Source organism: Terrapene carolina, unplaced genomic scaffold, assembly GCF_002925995.2.
Source record: "Terrapene carolina triunguis isolate 2854851 unplaced genomic scaffold, T_m_triunguis-2.0 Scaffold210, whole genome shotgun sequence".
NCBI classification, from domain to species: Eukaryota; Metazoa; Chordata; order Testudines; family Emydidae; genus Terrapene; species Terrapene triunguis.
In genome coordinates this window covers 37953084-37975019 of record NW_020664561.1, presented here as the reverse complement: position 1 = coordinate 37975019, position 21936 = coordinate 37953084, and the positions used below count along the sequence as shown (strand labels likewise).

General features: G+C 43.0%; 1 protein-coding gene across 1 annotated transcript in view; it reads left to right on the top strand.

The window, feature by feature from the left end:
- Window positions 1-21936, top strand: part of LOC112109865 (serine/threonine-protein kinase N2) — a 124165-nt gene that overhangs the window by 55578 nt on the left and 46651 nt on the right. Inside the window, exon 3 of the mRNA XM_024204561.2 lies at window positions 10945-11096. Coding sequence (XP_024060329.1) covers window positions 10945-11096 — 152 coding nt within the window. The remainder of the gene's footprint in view (window positions 1-10944; window positions 11097-21936) is intronic.

Here is a 21936-nt window from a genome sequence, read left to right as displayed (position 1 = left end):
TAGTCTGAATCTGTAAAAAGCAACAGAGGGTCCTGTGGCACCTTTGAGACTAACAGAAGTATTGGGAGCATAAGCTTTCGTGGGTAAGAACCTCACTTCTTCTTCTTGCATCTGAAGAAGTGAGGTTCTTACCCACGAAAGCTTATGCTCCCAATACTTCTGTTAGTCTCAAAGGTGCCACAGGACCCTCTGTCACTTTTAAATAGTATGTTTTGATTTCAAAAAGTCTTTACTTTTTTTAGTTTTTCTGCTTCCCTGTTGCTATTCAATAAGGGATGGGGAAGGTGTTTGTCATGTTCAAGAGCAACAACACTAAACAAATGGGGCCAATCCCGCCTGTCTCCATTCCCCTTCGTTTCTCTCTTTGCACTCACCTGCCTGCTAGCTTTTTGGTTTTAGTTTCAGCTTCTCTAGGACCAAGTAGCTTTCAGTTAGTAGTAAACATCTTCCACAGGGCCTGGGAAAGAATGTGCATACAGCTCTGCCACAAGAGAAGTTCAGCAGTGATGTTTACTAGTAAGTGATTCGGGAAGTGCAACTGACCATCAACAAAAAAGTGTAGCTCATGAGCTGGGTCAGAAGAACCAGGGGAAGGAGTCTGACTCTTCCTTTGATCCCTTCCTGAGAAGGCCAGAGTTATCCAGCAGAGGCTTCCCAATACCTCTTTCTAACAAGTGGCAGCTCCAAAACTCTTTGGGCCCTCTTTGTCTTCCATACTGGAGCTTTAAAGTGAAAGACACAGGAGATGACTCTTCTTTTTTCTTTCCAGCATGAGCAGGGGAGACTGTATCCTCAGGTTGCTGCTCTGAAGGTTCTTGCAACAAACTACCAACCACAAGATTAATAGGTGTCTGCTTCCACTTGCTTTTACTTGGTGTTAATCTCACTATTTACTCAGTGCTATTTCTGAATTTTCTTTCTTATCTAATTGCTGTTTTTAAGTCCATACAGAGCTTTTACAGTCTTGCTTCTAGTGATTATTTCAATATTGTCCTATCAAAGTATGTCATCATTTTTATATTTTGATAATTACACATACACCTCTATCCCGATATAATGCGACCCGATATAACACGACTTCGGATATAATGCGGTAAAGCAGTGCTCCGGGGGGGTGGGGCGGGGCTGCGCACTCCGGTGGATCAAAGCAAGTTCGATATAACGCGGTTTCACCTATAACGCAGTAAGATTTTTTGGCTCCCGAGGACAGTGTTATATCGAGGTAGAAGTGTGTACAGTAAATTCCTTGCATCTAGGGGTATGTGTGCATATTTAAGTCTCCTGGGGTGGGGTGGGGGCTGTTTCTTATGAATTCAATGTATATATCTTCTTGTTCTTAGCACTAGTTCATATCAGTTATTCCTATGGAAGCCTTAAATTCTTTAACAACATATTTCACAACCTTTCTGAAGACTAGAAACCTTAGGAATCTTTTGTTAGTGTTTAAGTTGATAATTGAGGAAAAACTTAGTTCTAATATTGAGATGTTTATTTTTCTTTTACGCCATTTGCCCGTGTAATTTAAATTTATTTTCTCTCGGAGCTCCATCCATGTTAATTCACAGAAAAAACCTCCTGCTATCAGTAAATTTTCTGTCTTTCTCAAGACTGAGAATTGATGTGCTGATACAACCTCTTTTGATAATGGATGTACATGGACTAGGTGGTATGCTGGGTTAATGTTAAACTCCTGGCTTCGGTCATAAATTTATGTGTTAGTGAGCATCTATCCATCGCAAAATCAAACTGGTAATCTTTGTTTGAAAGGCTCAGATGTATGAACTTTAATATCTAAGAGGAGGTGGCTAGACCGTGAAGATCACCATCTTTTTATATTCAGAGGGCTGACTCACTCTCTATCCTGGATCAAAGGTGTTCTCTTTGGAGTTTTCAGGGAAAGCTGATTGTCCACTTTCTCATCTGGCCTCTTTAACGGTGCTCATTACGAACCCCAAAATTCATAATCTTTGAGGGTGCTGGGAATGCCTGTCTTTCCATCAGATAGCAGTACTCTCCTATTCTTAGTACATTTCAGAATTCAGGATTACATGGAAATTTATATTTAGCACAGAAGCTTGGGAGCCACTGTGAGTTCTGCAATAACCATATGCTAGATTGTGGGGACATCCCACCTAGCACGCGGTCGGTAGGGAACTCCCAGTAGTTGCTTAGTTATAGATTAAACTACAGGTTACAACTTTTTCCTGCCCAGTGTTCATGCATTTGGGGGACAGTTGTCCCTTGCCTTTCAGAATATGGGGAGAAGATACCCTAAGACTTGGTGACATGGTCTCAGACTGGCCTTGTGAGAGAAGAAGACTAACAGCTGCGAAAATAGCATTTGCTCCGGTCGCCATGGCCTCTTTGTGGATCTTCAGTCATGTTTGTGGAAAGCAGTAAAGTCAAACTCTCCTTTACTTGCTGGATTCAGGGTTCTAGACAAATAAATTTCATAGTCCCACTTAAGAATAAAAGAACTGGGTTTTTGCAGGTCAGAATTATGGTATGTTGATTAAGTGATGTACGGATGAGGCACCTGAATGCAGTGTGATTCATTAGATAGTGCTGGGACTGGAACTCTAGAGACCCTGGGTTCTTTCTTTCTCTCTCTCTCTCTCTCACTGATTTGCTATGGTAATTTGGGAAAGTCATTTACCTCTCCTTGCATGTTTTCTTATCTATAAAATGTCTGTAAAGATAATCTTTGTAAAGCACTGTCAGGATTTACAGAAGGAAGATGCTATGCAAATGTTAGTACAGACTCTTATTATGGCACAGCATCTAACTGTAGCCAGTACAACTTTTTATTAGGGCTGTCAAGCGATTAAAAACATTAATTGTTATTAATCGCGATTAATAGTACTGTTAAACAATAATGGAATACCATTTATTTAAATATTTTTGGATGTTTTCTACATTTTCAAATATATTGATTTCAATTACAACACAGAATACCAAGTGTACAGTGCTCACTTTATATTTATTTTTGATTACAACCTAATACAAGCACTGTAGTGCAATCTCTTTATTATGAAAGTTAAACTTACAAATGTAGAATTATGTACAAAAAATAACTGCATTAAAAAATAAAACAATGTATAACTTTAGAACCTACAAGTCCACTCACTCCTACTTCAGCAAATTGCTCAGACAAATAAGTTTGGTTACAATTTGCAGGAGATAATGCTGCCCACGTCTTGTTTATAGTGTCACCTGAAAGTGAGAACAGGCTTTCGCATAGCATTGTTGTAGCCAGCATCGCAAGATATTTACATGCCAGATGTGCTAAAGATTCAGATGTCCCTTCATGCTTTAACCACCATTCCAGAAAACGTGTCCATGCTGATGACGGGTTCTGCTCGATAACGATCCAAAGCAGAGGAGACCGATGCATGTTCATTTTCATCATCTGAGTCAGTTGCCATTAGCAGAAGGTTGATTTTCTTCTTTGGTGGTTTGGATTCTGTAGTTTCCACATCAGAGTGTTGCTCTCTTAAGACATCTGAAAGCATTCTCCACACCTCGTCTGTCTCAGATTTTGAAAGGCACTTCAGATTCTTAAACCTTGGGTTGAGTGCTGTATCTGTCCTTCGAAATCTCACATTGGTACCTTCGTTGCGTTTTGTCAAATCTGCTGTGAAAGTGTTCTTAAAATGAACAGGTGCTGGGTAATCATCCGAGAAAAACATCCAAAATATTTAATAAATTTCAATTGGTATTCTATTGTTTAACAGTGCGATTAATTTTTTTAATCGCATGAGTTAACAGTGATTAATCAACAGCCCTACATTTTTTGAACGTCAGATTCATAGTTTTTTTTTTTTCACACACATATACTTGCCATAACTGTTACAAATTAAATTGCTAATAAATCTAATTTACAGAAATGTATATGAACTATAAAAGTTGTTTTGATGGTGCTTTGGCTGCAGCGCTACATGTCTTAATGCCATAAGAAATGATTTTCAGCAGCCACTTCAAGAGGAGGATTAGATGAGGAATTGGCATTAAACCTCAGTCATTAAGCACAGATTGCTCAAAAAGCTGTAGCATTGAACCATTAGGTTCAGCATATTTTTTCTGATGATTCAAAGGTAATAGCTTTTGCCACAACATAGAATAGGTTTTTTCTCTGTTACAGAGTTGCTGGTGAATCTAGCCTTGTTTTAGAAGTAAGGCTTTGTATCTAGATCTCTCGTTATCTTTCAGAATGTTACATTATTCAAAGTGAGAGGCAGAGTTTTAGGAAACTTAAGTCAATGTGGTGGTGTTTAACCCAGTAAAAAGTATTGGAGTGTATTGGCTACGTGTAAGTTATGCTTCATTGTCAAACAAGATTATGGGTTCTTGGTGGCCATTACTACTGAAAATCTGAAGGATTAATTCTAATCCAAAATATGGGCATGTTTATTTTGTTGTTGCCTTGTGCATGTATGTAGAAGTGTTTTTCAAATTATCTTAATACTCTCCCATGTATCTTAAGACTAGAATTTACATAGAACAGTTACTCAAGTAGCATAGTGCTGAACTAGTTGACTTGTAACACGTGAACAGTTTATTCATATAATACTTATAATATGCAGACTCCTATTTAGCTAGATACCCCGGGAGGTACTACTGTATTGTTGTTGCAGAACACCTTTTTGGGGGGAGAAAATATGAGGCATTCTTCCTTACCTCATCACACTTTTTTTTTTTCTGTGCCTTATTTAATCTCTTCTCCCATAAATTATTCTTCTGTTACATGCTTACAGTTACACAGCATAGAACTAACGGGCAGGAGGTAGATTTAACCGAAATGGCAGGGAATGGGAAAGGTGAAAGAGAGCCATGATGAAGAGGGGAGACAATGGTGGAGGGCACAATTAGAAAGGCTAGTGCTGCCTGAAAAATGATTTTTTCAGTGAAAGAACATGATAAAAATGGGAAGAAAATTAAAATAAGTTTAAAAAAAACTAAAAGATTTTGTGAAACACTTATTTTGTGCATCATTTCTGTGAAAGAACAATATTGATGGAATCTGAGACAATCTGATACTTACTGGCTGCTTTGGTGGTACTTAAATTTTCCCAGTTTTATGCTATACTTTGGAAGTCTCCATTAGGTTAGTGTTGGAGTTTTGCATAAATGTAGCTTCTGCATAGTATTCAAAAGCCACCAAAACAAGATTATTGTAGTTTTTTATTAATAAGCATTATAAATTTTGAAACTGCTGATAACCATGTGGAACAATTTTTCTTATCCATTCCATTGCCTTGAACTTACTTTGTGCTCAAGCAAAGAGTACTGATGTGATCTCCTAGCATGAGCTGTTGGTAGTAAAAACACAGCAATGTGCATCTCAGGCGCTTGTTGGTCATGACACTGAAGGAGCTAAAATACAATTAAATAATTTAAAATAAGATTAAAGTTAACTAGTTACCAAGGGTGCTTGCTTCTAATTGAATAGCTTAGCAGCATGCAGTAGTACCATCTGGGACTCCAAATTCAGAAAGCAACCTGGGTTCCCAGATCTCATGCTGAGCTTATTGAAAAGTTAATGCACTTAGCATCCGAGGCAAGAATCCCCACAGAAATGCATGACAGTTTCAGAAGGAGATGAGCTCAATTATTCCACTAATGACTTCAATTTGGGTGGCAGTGTTCATCAAAGTGAGGATTTAGAAGCAAAAACCATGTTTGCTAATAAGTACTGTACAAATCAAGCTGAAGAGACTTTACAAAAAAAAAAAAGTCCAAAGAATAAAAAATAAAGGTCATGGTCATATATTATGAACAGAAACATTTCAAACTGAAAATTACCATGATTCAAATTTAACCCTGTCTTGTTTAAAAATGTGAGAAATGGGTCATCAGTGAGTTAAAATATTTTCTTTAACTTGTTTTGTGAATTTGGTGAATTAGTCTCTCTCACAAAAGCAAAAGACTGAAACTGTTAAAAAAAAAAAAAATTATGTAGTGCAAGCAAGTGATGTAAGTGTTACCACTCAACTCTGCCAGTACCCACTAGTTTTAACCAAAAACACTTGTGTTTTCTAGTCTGAGCAAAAATTATCATGCTAGTTATGGGAACCAGATAGACATCCACTAAAATCTGTATTGAAAGCCAAACTACTTCATTCATTACATAAACTAACTTCATCTAGGCATCAATAGGTGAAAGGCTGTTAATCCACAGTACAGTAAAACTCTCCACATCTGCTGTAAGTTTACGGGCTTCAAAATTAAAGGATGCAATATACAAATTAAATCCTGCATTTTCATTATTGTGCAAGCAAATGTGGCTAAATAATTGGAGAAGCTTTTATTCACACATACCTCTTCCACCTGAAAAATACTTTTTGTACCAGTTTAGCAAAGTACTTAAGATCATGTTTAATTTTAAGCTTAAATGACCTGGATTAATTTATTACTCTTGTTTTGTGTTATGGTAGTGCCTAACGGGCCCCAATTGAGACTGGAGCCACATTGTACTAGGTACTGTACAAATATAGAATGAGAGACCGCTCCTGCCCCAAAATACTTACAACCTAAACAGACAATACAGAGAGAAGGAACATTAAAGGCATTGCTGGTAGTGCTGCCTATGGTTAAGGTTGCCCAACACTTTCAACTATAAGATCCTGTTTTCAGTTGCTTAAAACTTTAACCATTCACCTGAAATTTTCTATGCTAGATGCCTGCTTCAGGGAGTTGCCTTCTTTTTTATTGGAGGTGTGGGAGGGAAAGAATTTCAGCAAAAAATGGTTCTATTGTTTTCTATTGTATTTTCAAAAATACATTGTTTTGCTCTTGTTAAATTCCAACAGCCATTTCCTTGAGAAGATCTAATGCCTCCATGCTTGGGAGCAGTGACTCAGAATTTACAAGGGCATTTGCCTTGGTGTTAGGGATGTGCCTTTTACCTTCTGCTATGAAAGCCAAATTTGAGTTGGTTAAGTTGTCAGTTTCTGAAAAATTATAGTTCAGACATACACAGTAAAGGTCTGTTGGAGGCAGGCAGTATGCATAGGACCATGGAGTCCTAGGGGTGCTACCGCACCCCCTGGATTGAAGCGGTTTCCATCATATACAGGGTTTAGAGTTTGGTTCAATGACTCTCAGCACCTCCACTATACAAATTGTTCCAGCACCCCGGCAGTATGTTCTCTGAGGATTGTCTTCACTGGGCATGCTCCATCCCCACAGAGCAACTGAATGTGCTCTGTCCTGCAGGGGCTAAGCAGAAATTTTCCTGCTTTTGTTCCTCTAGATTAGTGGTTTTCAAACTGTGGGTCACAACCCAGAATTGGGTCGCGGAATGGAAGGGACTGGGTCGCAGCGGCTCTGGTCAGCACCGCCGACCAGGCCGTTAAAAGTTCCGTCAGTGGTGCTGCCCGGCTAAGGCAGGCTAGTCCCTACCTGTTCTGATACCACGCTGTGCCCCAGAAGTGGCCAGCAGAAGGTCTGGCTCCTAGGCGGGGGGGCCACGGGGTCTGCGCACTGCCCCCGCCCTGAGCACCGGCTCTGCACTCCCATTGGCCGCTTCCCGGACAATGGGAGCTGGGGGAGGGGGCGGTGCCTGCGGGCAAGAGCTGCGCAGAGCCGCTTGTGCACCTCCACCTAGGAGCCAGACCTGCTGCTGGCCGCTTCTGGGGTGCAGCGCCTGCCTCTAAACCTCTGCTGTGCTGCTGACTGGGAGCCACCCGAGGTAAGCCTGTGCCCCAAACCCCTCATCCCCAGCCCAGAGCCCTGACCCCCTCCTGCACCCCAACCCTCTGCCCCAGCCCAGAGCCCCCCCGACACCCTGAACCCCTAATTCCCGGCCCCACCTCACAGCCCTCACCCCTGCACCCCAACTCTGTCCTAGTCCTGAGTCCCTCCCACACCCCAAACCCCTCATCTCCAGCTCCGTTGAGTCACAGGCATCAACAATTTTCTTCAACTGGGTCTCCAGAAAAAAAGTTTGGCCCCTAGAGCAGTGGTTTTCAATGTGATATCAGGCGGGGGCTCCCAGTTACCCTCCGCTAGCAATCAGGCATCAAGGAGGAAGCAACCTGATTTAAATGCCAAGGAGTCGGGGAAGGATTAGGCAGGGAACAATAGGAGCTAGGTAGGGTAGTGGAATATGAGTTGGGAAAGAGGAGAGTGACTGGGAAAATAGGAGCACAAGCACAGAAGTCTATAACCATTAGAGAACTCTCCCCTCCAAAACCTGGTAATGAATGTAAGATTCTGGAGTCTCAGCATTCTTTGCTGTCTAGTATACAGCTTGAAAATCACTAGCAAAATGGATTTTTTTCTCCTCTAGTAGTTGATCCACATTGAAGATAACAGCCTACTATTGCTACAAGTTATTCAGTAAGCTCAAATAAAGTGTTGTTGTGTTGTGGACCTAAAGGTCCCAACCCTGCTGATGACCCATGTAAGGGTCACTTTGGAGCTACCTGATGGAGGAATCATGTTGTTAAAGACTATTATAATGCATATGCACAAGGTGACTGAATTACAGTTGCACAAGTAACCTTAAATCTGATATTTCTTAACTTTTGAGTGTTTTACTCTGGAACCGTAATGTGCTTTTAATGTAGAGGAAGGGTTCCATAATTTCCTAAGTATGTCTGTTTTAAAAAGCAACTGTAAAAACAAACTTAATCATATGCAACTATAATGACTCCACATGGGTCATCAGAAAGGTTGGAGACTCTACCACTTGAGCTAATTGAGTAACTGGTAATTATTCTGTGTAAATAATATGCAAGTAGAGTAGATGATGTGATGGCTTGCACAGGTTATGATAATTATGACATTGGTTTTGTTTACATTTTTGAGTGGGAAAATTGGTAGGTGAGGATTAGCTGAATGGAATGACAAAAAAAAAGGGGGGGGGGGAGAGGGAACATGGAAGCATGTGGGATAGGTTTATCTTAAACCTGTTCCCGTCATCTTAAACTAAGCTGAAATAAGACTATTTAAACAGAAATAGTTTCCAACCAGCCTCTGGAACTGGTTTAACAAAGACAGTTTAAAGAAACTTAAATTATACCAATGCATTTAGGCCGGGGCTAAAACCCAGAAGACAGGATGTCCTGGGAAACCCAGAAGGAATAACTTTGGTGGTTTTAAAAATTTTGTTACAACATTATTTTTATTAACCTGAGCTTTTGGGCAGAAAGGATGAAGTGAGACTTTAGGAGGCACCTGAATGAGGAAAGTGTGGTGCAGAAGACAATTGAGAAAATTGCTGCACCAAAAGCAGTTGTTATGGGAAATCTGAGAGCAGCCTTGACAGAGATTGAAGTCTGTAAGAGAAAAATTATACAGTAGACTTAAAAGCAAATGCATTAAATCTCCAAAACTACTATATATGCTACTTATCAGACAATTCTGCAGAAGTAATGTGAAATAGCAGATGCTAAAAAGTAAATGGCATTTGGAATTGGGAAGTTGCTAATGTAGTGCCTCTTTCTTTTTCTGTGTGTGTATATAAATAAATTATTAAAACGAGAAGTTCTCAGGAAGTTGAACAGTGAGTCTCATTTTAGTTCCAAGGAAAGTAATTGAAGATTTACATAAGAATAGAATATCCCAACACTCCGTTAAGTATAACCTTTTAGGGACAAACCAGGATGGCTTCTCTAATATAGTACCTCTCTATTTTATTTCTTTTAAGCAGAAAATAATTTAGATGATGTGGTGGACGTAATTTACTTGGCTTTTCAGAAAGCTTTGGTTAGGGGCCCTATTAGCTAAAGGTTAAAGGACAAAATCTTACTGGGGATTAAAACTGGTTAAGCAATAGGAAATAATCTAGTGAACACTGATTCTTAGAATGGAGAGAAATTAATAGTTTGTGCTCCAGGAGATGGAATTTGGACAAGTGACTAACATACTCCTTATCTAGAGGAGGAAGTAGATGACAAGTCATGGAACTTGTTGATGACAGTATAACTTGGTTGGTAAAAGCTGCAGCAAATTCTGTTAAAAAAGGAATAGGGATCTAAAATAACAACATTCCCAAGCAAGAATGTATCATTCTCCATTCCCAAGTTATAATTTTTCAATAATCTGGCTGCTCAGTTAATTATCCAGATACCTGTGATTCCATTAGTTCCCCTGAATCAGCAATCAGCACAGTATATACATACTGTAAGGAAGAGTTCACGTTATCAGTTCCTTCATCTTGCTGTAAACTGCATCTGGCATGTCTCTAATGATTGAAATAATGTTAGATATAATGTATTTAATGTATCTGTTTGTAGACCTTACCAATCACCATTGAATATGGTCATCCAGGAACCTTTCTTCTTTTTCTAGTTTAAGTTGGGTTGGAGAGTTTGGGAAGGCTTAATGGTAAACTACACTTTGCACTTAAACTTTAGACATCTTAGGCCTGGTCTACACTAACCCCCCAAGTCGAAGTAAGGTACGCAACTTCAGCTACGTGAATAACGTAGCTGAAGTCGACATACCTTACTTCGAAATTACCGCGGTTCAGACGCGGTCCACACGCGGCAGGCAGGCTCCCCCGTCGACTCCGCGGTACTCCTCTCGTTGAGCTGGAGTACCGCAGTCGACGGCGAGCACTTCCTGGTTCGATTTATCGCGTCCAGACCAGACGCGATAAATCGAACCCGGAAGTTCGATTTCCAGCCGTCGAACTACCGGCTAAGTATAGACCAGCCCTTAGAAAAGACACATTCTCCATGGGGACAGATAAACAAAGCTGGGTACCTTTTACCACCCCAGTCAGTGATTCATGTGTATTAGCCCATGTGCAGGAATCACTGGGCTTTCACTGCGTTTTTCACACTAAAGCATATTTGCAATATTGTCTCAAAATATCTCTGCACAGTTTTAATATTTAAATACAAAGCTTTCTCTTTGTTAAACATTATATTTGAAGTATATTAGAAAAGCTTTATTGACTTGTTATGAAAATTACATCTTGTATTTAATTCACAGAGTGTCCCAGAACACCAGATACTCCAAACAGTGACCCTCGTTTTTCTACTAACAACAGATTGATGGTCTTAAAAAAGCAATTGGATATAGAACTGAAGGTAAAGCAGGGAGCAGAGAATATGATACAAATGTATTCAAATGGCTCTTCAAAGGTAAGGCTTTGGAATACTTATAGAACACTGAAATAACAAAAAATATAAAAATCATGTAGTTTGAACATATGAACAGTGTGCTATTTTTTTATTTCAAGAAACTACATAGTAATGTAGAACTTAGAGACAATTAATATTATACTCTTCACCTCCAGAAGCGTGATTTCATCCCATCGAAGGTGCTTATTAAGGGTAGTTTAGTTTTCATCAGTTCTATCCCCATGGGTTTCAACCTACATAATAAATCGAGTTTATGAAATCTAGCACCTATTAATCTTTGATTATGCATGATTCACTTTGAAAAGCAGGGCAAGCTGTGTAGTGCGCTACATGGTGTGACACCTTGTGATGCTTATTCTGGGTATTACAGCTTTTATGAAGGGAAATCATGCCTCACCAATCTATTAGAATACTTTGAGGGAGTCAACAAGTGTGTGGACAAGGGTAATCCAATGGATACAGTGTACTTGGACTTTCAGAAAGTCTTTGACAAGGTCCCTCATCAAAGGCTGATAAGCAAAGTACGCAGTCATGGGATAAGAAGGAAGATCCTTCATGGATCAGTATCTGATTAAAAGATAGGAAACAAAGGGTAGGAATAAATGGTCAGCTTTTGCAATGGAGAGAGGTAAATAGCAGGGTTCCCTAAGGATCTGTACTGGAACCTGTTCTGTTTAACATATTTATAAATTATATGGCAAAGGGGGTGAAGGGTGAGGTGGCAAAATTTGCAGATGATACGAAATTATTCAAGATAGTTAAATCCAAAACTGACTGAAGAGTTGCAAAGGAATCTCACAAAACTGGGTGACTGGGCAACAAAATGGTACATGAAATTGAGTGTTGATAAATTAAAGTAATGCACATTGGAAAATATAATCCCAACTATACATATAAAATGATGGGGCTCTAAATTAGCTGTTACCATTCAAGAAAGAGATCTTGGAGTCACTGTGGATAGTTCCCTGAAAACATCTGCTCAATGTGCAGCAGCAGTAAAAAAAAAAAAAACTACCTATGTTGGGAACTATTCAGAATGGGATATATAACGAAACAGAAAATATCAAAATGCCACTGTATAACTCCCACCCACACCTTGAATACTGCATGCAGTTGTGGTTGCCCCATCTCAAAAAAAGATATATTAGAATTGGAAAAAGTACAGAGAAGGGCAACAAAAATGATTAGTGGTTTGGAACAGTTTCCATATGAGGAGAGAGAAAAAAACTGGGATTATTCAGTCTAGAGGGATTTGATAGATATCTATAAAATCATGAACCGTATCAAGAAAGTGAATAGGAAAGTATTATTTACCCCTTCACATAACACACAAACCAGGGGTCACCGAATGAAATTAATAGGCAGCAAGCTTAAAACAAACAAAAGGAAGTACTTCTTCACATAATGCACAGTCTACCTGTGGAACTCATTGTTAGGGGATTCTGTGACGGCTAGAAGTATAACTGGGTTCAAAAAAGAATTTGATAAGTTAATGGAGGATTGGTCTATCTGGCTATTAGCGAAGATGGTCAGGGAATGTAACCCCATGCTCTGGTGAGTCTCTAAACCTCTAACTGCAAGAAGCTGGGCCTAAACACTCAGGGATGGATCATTTGAAATTGCCTTGTTCTTTTCCTCTGAAGCATCTGGCACTGGCTTCTGTCAGAAGATTGGATACTGAGCTAGATGGACCATTGGTCGGACCCAATATGGCTGCTCTTATGTACATAAGAGTGGTGCATCTTTTTAATCCATTGGGCTAAAGGATGATTTGACCAAGATTTTTGAGCTCTAGTGTTCATGCCAGTCAAGCAGAATGTGTCTTTGCAAAATATGCCTATGAAAGGCATACATCTGTTTTAGTCAACAGTAACAGATTCTTGTACAAAGACACACTTTCAGTCTTTTCCTCCCATTTTATAGGGAAGCTATCAGGATTTTATGAATCTACTATTAATCTTTCTAAATATAAAGTGTATTAGTTCTTTTTAAGGGGTGATCGTTCTAATTTTTCTAATGTGGAGGAACACTTGGAAGAAAGCTAAAGAGAAAACTTACTTAAATGTAAGGATTTTTTTGTAGATGTCTTGATATTTTATATAGTAATAGTCTTACAATCTAACTTTCAGACATTAACAAAAGTTACAATAGAGCTAAATAAATTATAAATCTGAATTTATATAATACACACATACAGTAGAATGAAAGATGTTCAAGGAAAAATGTATAGAGGAAAACTAAATGGGTTCTCTTTAATTTTGTGGCTCACATATTATTATTTTTATGATGTACATAGTTCTAGATGAGTCATCTAACCAAGGCTTTTTTAAACCAAACACGGAAATATTTATTTATTCTTGGATATAAAGGAAGTCTCAATATTCAAATGAGCAAAATCAGACAGCACCTAATACCCTTCTTTCTTATGTAAAAACCCTTCCCCTCCCCCATGATATCTTGAGTGTAACTAAGAGTGGATGAATGCAACAGCCAATGAAGGGAAGTGCATTGATTCTCCAGCTGCACCCGCAGAAAGAGTGATAATAGAATATGCTAAGAGTATATAAAATAATGAATGGTATACAGAAGGTAGATCAGATGCCTCTGTTTTGTCAAGTAACACAAGACCAAGGGCACAGTCAATGAAATTGAAATGTGCCAAATTCAAAACTGATTTTTTTCCCCCCATACAAAACAGTCTAGTGCAGTGGTTCTCAAACTCCTTTTTTTTTTTTTTTTTTTTTTTTTTCACGGACCACTTGAAAATTGCTGAGGGTCTCAGCTGACCTCTTAATGATTTTTCCAAATGTTGTTTGTACCGTTAGCTAACTATTGTAAAGCATTTTGGATAAAAACGCTATATTAAAAAAAACCTTAATTAATTTTTTTCCTACAAATAAAAGCACACAACTCATATTTTAATATTAGTAGTCTTACCTTTCTAATGCGATGGATGCGCCATCTCTCCCCCGCGGTGGCAGCCCCTGAGCTGCGGCTGGGAAGGAGGAGGGGGTCTCCCCCGCCGTGGCAGCCCCTGAGCTGCAGCTGGGAAGGAGGGGGGGGGTCTCCCCCACCGTGGCAGCCCCTGAACTGCCCAATACTTGGGGTCCTTATCCAAAACACCTGCCTGTCATGCACCTGTGACTTACTAGATTGAAGAGGAAGTAGTGATAAGGCAGCTGGAAGAAGTACCAAAAGTGTACCTTTTGACCCAAGTCCATATAAGCTTAGATTGTTGGCCATCCACCTGCTCATGTACCCTGACTTCCAGGTCATTTATATCCTTATGAGGTCATGTGACCAATCTCCCTAGCTCAGCTTTAGGTACTCTTAAAAAAGATTCAGGTGATCCCTATGGATCATCATTAAGGCTGCACTTTTGTCAGGGAGTTTGTGGAAGACTTCCAAAGACCTCCATGACTTCAGCCCCTGTGGCTGGGATCTGCAGGGTCCTGCCACCTGCAGTAGCAGGGAGCTATGAGGTACCCCCGCCGCCTAAGCTCCGAGCCGCCATGAGTGGTGGGGGTTTACTCCGCAGCTCCCCGGCCACCACGGCAGGGCAAGGGCATCCCCGCAGTTCCCCAGCCACCACGATGGCAGGGCCCAGGGGGACCCCTGCAGTTGCAAGCTACGGATGGAGGGGGACCCTGGAGCTCCGAGCCCCCATGGGTGTGGGACTCCACCAGAGCTCCCAGCCCCCCCACAGCTGCCCAGCCCCATCACATTTTATCATGGATATTTTTAATAAAAGTCAGATACAGGTCACCAGGCTTCCATAAATTTTTCTTTATTGTCCGTGACTTTTACTAAAAATACCCATGACAAAATCTTACCCTTCATCATCATCAGAAATGCACCAGTGTGGCCTCTCATAGATGTTGACAGTCACAAGGCAGGATGGAAACTTTTTTTTAGGCTGTTTTAATGGGGTTCTTTGAATATCCAAGGTATGGCTTTGGACATTGTTAATGTATTATGATCAGCCAAATTAGATTTCTTTGGTTATGATAGTGCTGCCAAAAGTTAAAATATTTGCATCCATTATCTTAAATGGCTAAAAATGATAGTTGATCAATTTTTTTACCAACTTTATTTGTGTTAAAATGCATACATTTTCATGCAGTAAAATTAATGAAGGTTCATTGCAGTTGAAATATTTTGCAAAAATATATTTTAATTTTTTTATGTAAGGAAAAATATTCAATGCAAATTTTTGTTCTGCTTCAAATTGAAGTAAGTAGTTTTGTTTGCTTTTCAAAAACTATTTTTTTTTTCGTTTTGGGTTGTGGGGGGGTTTCTATGCTTTTTCTCCTTTTTCTCTCCTTTTCCAGTAGAATAGAGGCTGGGCAGAGAGAAGTAGGAGAAATGGGGGGGGAAAAAAAGGTGAAAAAATAAATCGATCGACAAGCAGAATAAAGTTAGAATTTTGGTTTGGTTTTGAAATTTGTCATTTTTTTTTCATGGAAATTTTGCATTTTTTGACAAGCTATAAAAAGTATTAGACTTCAGATGCAATATTTATGCCAAATCTCTCAAAGTTTCTGGTTCTGCTACTCCAAAATTATCCTCAATTGAGCAGGTTGGGAGGATTTGGTGAACTGATTGAATCAAGATGGAAAGAAGAAGGATAAACGTTGGACTTGTCTACATCGAGGGGAGGGGTTTAGCGGCACATTGAGTTGAGCTGTGTGCCTCAGTGTGCTGGCGCTCAGTACCTAAGCCACAGTAATAGTAGACACAGACAGTCATTTCCTGTTTCAATTCATATAATTGTGTACACGTGAAAGAGACTTTGTGCACAGTACCCATGAGGAATTCTGGGAGCAAGGGGTAGCCCATGGTCCTTTAAACAGAAGCAGGCAGTTATAATCAGTAACTGAATCTTTTACTTGCCAATTGATAAATGTTTAAATCAGTCCAGTTTCATATATGGTGGCTGGGTTAGGAAAGGGAAGAGACTTCTTCTGAAGCACTGTCCCCAACAGTTTCTACAACAAATATAAAATGAAATGCCACTTATTCATTTCATCTGCTGCACAGTGCTCAGTAGTGACTAAAACAGCTGAACTGCTTTAATCTATAAGCATAAAAATCTGGACAACGGTTAGGGTATCAAAAAAAAAATGTAAAAGAACCCACGTATCTGTAAGTGATGCAGCTGGAATGGCGGGGGTGGGGGACTCTGATGGGGAGGAGAGGACTAGCAAATTCAACCAGCTCCCAGTGATTCATCAGGTCTTTGAAAAGCAGTTTGTGGTGCTCCAGCCGCTTAATATACAGACTAAATCATCGTTTTCATTTTACTCCAGTTCTGTTTGAGTGGAAGGAATCATAGGACTGCAAAGAACCTCGATAGGTCTTCTAGTCCCAGTCCCCTGCACTCAAAGCAGGATTACCTGGGCAGGTGTTTGTCTAACCTGCTCTTAAAAGTCTCCAATGATGGAGACCCCACAACCTCCCTAGGCAATTTATTCCAGTGCTTAATTACTCTGACAGTTAGGAAGTTTTTCCTAATGTCCAAACTAAACCTCCCTTGCCGCAATTTAAGCCCATTGCCTCTTGTCCTATCCTCAGAGGTTAAGGAGAACAATTTTTATTCCTCCTCCTTGTAACAATCTTTTATGTACTTGAAAACTGTTGTCATGTTCCCCCTCAGTCTTCTCTTCTCCAGACTGAACAAACCCAATTTTTTCAATGTTCCCTCATAGGTCATGTTTTCTAGACCTTTAATCATTTCTGTTGCTCTTCTCTGGACTTTCTCCAATTTGTCCACATCTTTCCTGAAATTTGGCACCCAAAACTGGAAAAAAAACTCCAGTTGAGGTCTAATCAGCGTGAGGTAGAGTGGAAGAATTCCTTCTTGTGTCTTGCTTACTACACTCCTGCTAATACATCCCAGAATGATGTTTGCTTTTTTTGCGACAGTGTTATACTGTTGAATCATATTTAGCTTATGATCCACTATGACCCCCAGATCCCTTTCTGCAGTATTCCTTCCTAGGTTATCATTTCCCCTTTTGTATGTGTGCAACTGATTGTTCCTTCCTAAGTGGAGTACTTTGCATTTGTCCTTGTTGAATTTCATCCTATGTACTGCAGACCATTTCTCCCGTTTGTCCAGATGATTTTGAATTTTAATCCTATCCTCCAAAGTACTTGCAACCTCTCCCAGCTTGGTATCATCTGCAAACTTTATAAGTGTGCTCTCTATGCTATTATCTAAATCACTGATGAAGATAGTGAGCAGAACCGGACCCAGAACTGATCCCTGTGGGATCCCACTCGATATGCCCTTCCAGCTTGACTGTGACCCACTAATTATTGTTTGGGAATGGTTTTCCAACCAGTTATGCACCCATTTTATAGTAGCTCCATCTAGGTTGTAGTTCCCTAATTTGTTTGAGAAGGCCATGCGAGATAATATCAGAAGCCTTACTGAAGTCAAGATATATCACATCTACTGCTCTTCCCTCCCCCTCCCCCCATTCCCCTCAATCTGCACGGCTTGTTACCCTGTCAAAGAAAGCTACACCTCTACCCCGATATAACGCGACCTGATATAACACGAATTCGGATATAACGCGGTAAAGCAGCGCTCCGGGGGCGGGTGCGCGCTCCGGCAGATCAAAGCAAGTTCGATAAGACGGTTACTCACCGTTGTAACTGTTGTTCTTCGAGATGTGTTGCTCATATCCATTCCAATTAGGTGTGCGCGCGCTGCGTGCACGATCGTCGGAGAAATTTCTACCCTAGCAACACCCGGTGGGTCGGCTGTGGAGCCCCCTGGAGTGGCGCCTTCATGGCGCTGGATATATACCCCAGCCGACCCAGCGCCCCCTCAGTTCCTTCTTGCCGGCTACTCCGACAGTGGGGAAGGGGGGCGGGTTTGGAATGGATATGAGCAACACATCTCGAAGAACAACAGTTACAACGGTGAGTAACCGTCTTTTCTTCTTCGAGTGCTTGCTCATATCCATTCCAATTAGGTGACTCCCAAGCCCTACCTAGGTGGCGGGGTCGGAGTGAGATATTGCTGTGTGCAGAACCGCTGACCCGAATGCAGCATCGTCTCTGGATTGTTGCACCAGTGCATAGTGAGCAGCGAATGTGTGGACCGATGACCAAACTGCAGCTCTACAGATTTCCTGGATCGGGACTTGAGCCAGGAAGGCCGTCGAGGAGGCCTGGGCCCTCGTGGAGTGTGCGGTGAGGCGTGGCGTCGGGACACCGGCCAGGTCGTAGCAAGCACGAATACAGGACGTGATCCAAGAGGACAGGCACTGTGAGGAGACCGGTGAGCCTTTCATCCGGTCGGCCACTGCAACGAAGAGTTGTGTCGTCTTCCTAAATGGCTTTGTACGGTCAATATAGAAAGCCAGGGCCCTGCGTACGTCCAAAGAATGCAAACGCTGGTCTTGACGAGTAGCGTGTGGCTTTGGATGGAAGTCTGGAAGAAAGATATCCTGGTTCACGTAGAAAGGTGAGACCACCTTGGGAAGAAAGGCAGGGTGGGGACGAAGCTGCACCTTGTCCTTATGGAACACCGTGTATGGGGGCTCGGACGTAAGCGCTCTGAGTTCAGAAACACGCCGTGCTGAGGTGATGGCTACGAGGAAGGCTGTCTTCCAGGATAAGTACAGGAGTGAACAGGTCGCCAATGGTTCAAACGGAGGCCCTGTGAGCCTGGAGAGAACGAGGTTGAGGTCCCACGTCGGAACAGGCTGGCGTTGCTGTGAGTACAGCCGGTCTAACCCCTTGAGGAATCTAACGACCATCGGGTTAGAGAAGACCGAGGACGCGAGTTCTCCTGGGTGGAATGCCGAAATAGCGGCGAGGTGAACCCTGATTGAAGATATTGCCAAGCCTTGCTGTCTTAGGGACAGGAGATATTCCAGTATGAGAGGAATAGGCGCCTGCAAGGGGGACGTAGCTCGTTGCTTGCACCAACAGGAGAAACGTTTCCACTTGGCTAAGTAAGTGGTCCGTGTAGAGGGCTTTCTACTTCCCAGCAGAATCTGCTGGACGGACTGCGAGCATTGCCGCTCTGTCCGATTCAGCCATGGAGCATCCACGCTGTGAGGTGGAGCGATTGCAGGTCGGGGTGACACAGTCGGCCGTGGTCCTGAGAGATGAGATCTGGACTCAAGGGGAGCGTGATCGGTGTTTGAACCGAAAGCTCCAACAGTGTGGTGTACCAGTGCTGCCTTGGCCAAGCTGGAGCGACTAGAATTACCCGTGCCTGGTCTCTGCGGATCTTGAGCAGTACCCTGTGGACCAGCGGAAATGGAGGGAAAGCGTAGAACAGGCGGTCCTTCCAGGTTAGAAGGAATGCGTCCGACAGAGAGCCTAGAGCTCGCCCGTGTAGGGAGCAGAATGCCTGACACTTCCTGTTGGCTCGAGATGCGAACAGGTCGACCTGGGGAAAACCCCACCTCTGGAAGACGGAATAGATGCTGTCCGGGCGAATTGACCACTCGTGTGTCTGGAAGGACCTGCTGAGACGGTCCGCCAGCGTATTCTGGACTCCAGGAAGGAACGAGGCCGTGAGATGTATCGAGTGGGCGATGCAGAAGTCCCACAGGCGAATGGCTTCTTGGCATAGGAGCGATGAGTGGGCTCCGCCTTGCTTGTTGATGTAAAACATGGCCGTGGTGTTGTCGGTGAGAACCAACACGCAACGGCCCTGTAGGAGATTGAGGAATGCCTGGCAGGCTAGGCGCACCGCCATCAGCTCTCGGACGTTGATGTGCAGGGCTAGTTGGGACGCGGACCACAGGCCCTGGGTATGGTGCTCCCCGAGGTGAGCGCCCCATCCTAGAGATGAAGCGTCCGTGACCAGGTGGAGGGAGGGTTGTGGGGCGTGAAACGGCACTCCTGCACAGACCGCCGTGCGATCCAACCACCAGGTGAGGGAGGTCAAGACCGAGCACGGAACCGTGACCACCATGTTCAGGTTGTCCCGGTGAGGACGGTACACCGATGATACCCAAGCCTGTAGTGGGCGAAGCCGTAGTCTGGCATGCCTGGTTACGTAGGTGCACGAGGCCATGTGACCCAACAGGGCGAGGCATGTCCTTATTGTGGTAATCGGAAATGCCCTGAGTCCTTGAATGACGCTTGTGATGGTATGAAAGCGGTTGTCTGGTAGAATGGCTCGGGCACATCTGGAGTCTAGGATTGCTCCAATAAATTCTATCCTCTGGGTTGGCACTAGAGTGGACTTCTCTCTGTTGAGTAGAATGCCCAGCTCGTGGAAAGTTTGTGTCACTATATGAACATGATTTTGAACTTGGTCTCTGGTGCGGCCACGTACCAGCCAGTCGTCTAAATACGGGAACACCTGTATCCCTTGTCGACGAAGGTATGCCGCGACGACTGCCACACACTTTGTGAACACTCTGGGAGCCGAGGACAAGCCGAAGGGAAGGACTGCAAATTGGTAGTGCACCTTGTTTACTACAAATCGCAGGAAGCGCCTGTGAGGCGGATAGATCGCTATGTGGAAATAAGCGTCCTTCATGTCGAGGGCGGCGAACCAGTCTCCAGGATCCAGGGAAGGGATAATGGTCCCCAATGATACCATGCGGAACTTCAACTTTACTATGAATTTGTTGAGTCCGCGCAAGTCTAAGATGGGTCGTAGACCCCCTTTTGACTTGGGGATCAGGAAGTAGCGGGAATAAAACCCTCTGCCCCTTAACTCTGGTGGAACCTTCTCTATGGCCCCCATAGAGAGGAGCCCAAAAACCTCCTGTGTAAGGAGTTGCTCGTGAGAGGGGTCCCTGAAGAGGGACGGGGAGGGAGAGTGGGGGGGGGGGGGACGAAGAAAACTGGAGAGCGTATCCCCTCTCCACCGTGCGAAGGACCCAACGGTCCGAGGTTATAAGGGACCAAGCACGGTGGAAACGGGAGAGGCGATCCCGAAAGGGGGGAGTTGGATCCTGGGTACTGGTTGTGGTGCCGTCCTCGACCGCACCTTCAAAAGTTCTGCCTAGGGCCTGAAGGTGGCCTAGGCGGTCCCTGGTTTTGAGCCGGTTGAGGGCCGGTCGACCTTCGCCTACCACCTCGACCCCGCCTTCTGGCAAAGTCCTGTCTCGGACGAGGCGGGGGAGGGTAGAACCTCTGAGGCTGGGGCCTGAAGGGTCTGCGCTGAGGCCCTGGGACATGCATCCCCAGGGAGCGCATCATTGTCCTTGAGTCCTTAAGGTTCTGGAGCCGAGAGTCCGTCTTCTCGGAAAACAGGCCCTGGCCCTCAAAGGGTAGATCCTGCAGGGTCTGCTGCAGTTCTGGCGGCAAGCCTGACACCTGGAGCCAAGAGATTCGCCGCATGGCTATACCCGAGGCCAGAGTTCTAGCGGCCGAGTCTGCAATATCTAAGGAGGCCTGTAAGGAGGTACGTGCCACCCTCTTACCCTCCTCTACTAAGGCCTCGAACTCTTCCCTTGATTCTTGGGGGACCAGTTCTTTAAATTTCCCCATTGATGTCCAGGAATTGAAATTATAGCGGCTTAAGAGTGCCTGTTGGTTGGCCGCTCTAAGTTGTAGCCCTCCCGCCGAATAAACCTTGCGTCCAAACAAATCGAAGCGCTTAGCGTCCTTCGATTTGGGCGCTGCAGCTTGCTGGCCGTGGCGCTCCCGTGCATTCACTGAGGACACCACCAGTGAGCACGGTTGGGGATGGGTATAAAGGTACTCGTGGTCCTTGGAGGGAACGAAGTACTTTCTTTCCACCCCTCTGGCTGTGGGTGGAATAGAGGCAGGGGTTTGCCAGATCGTAGTGGCATTAGCCTGGATGGTACGTATGAGCGGTAACGCCACTCTGGATGGGGCATCAGCTGAG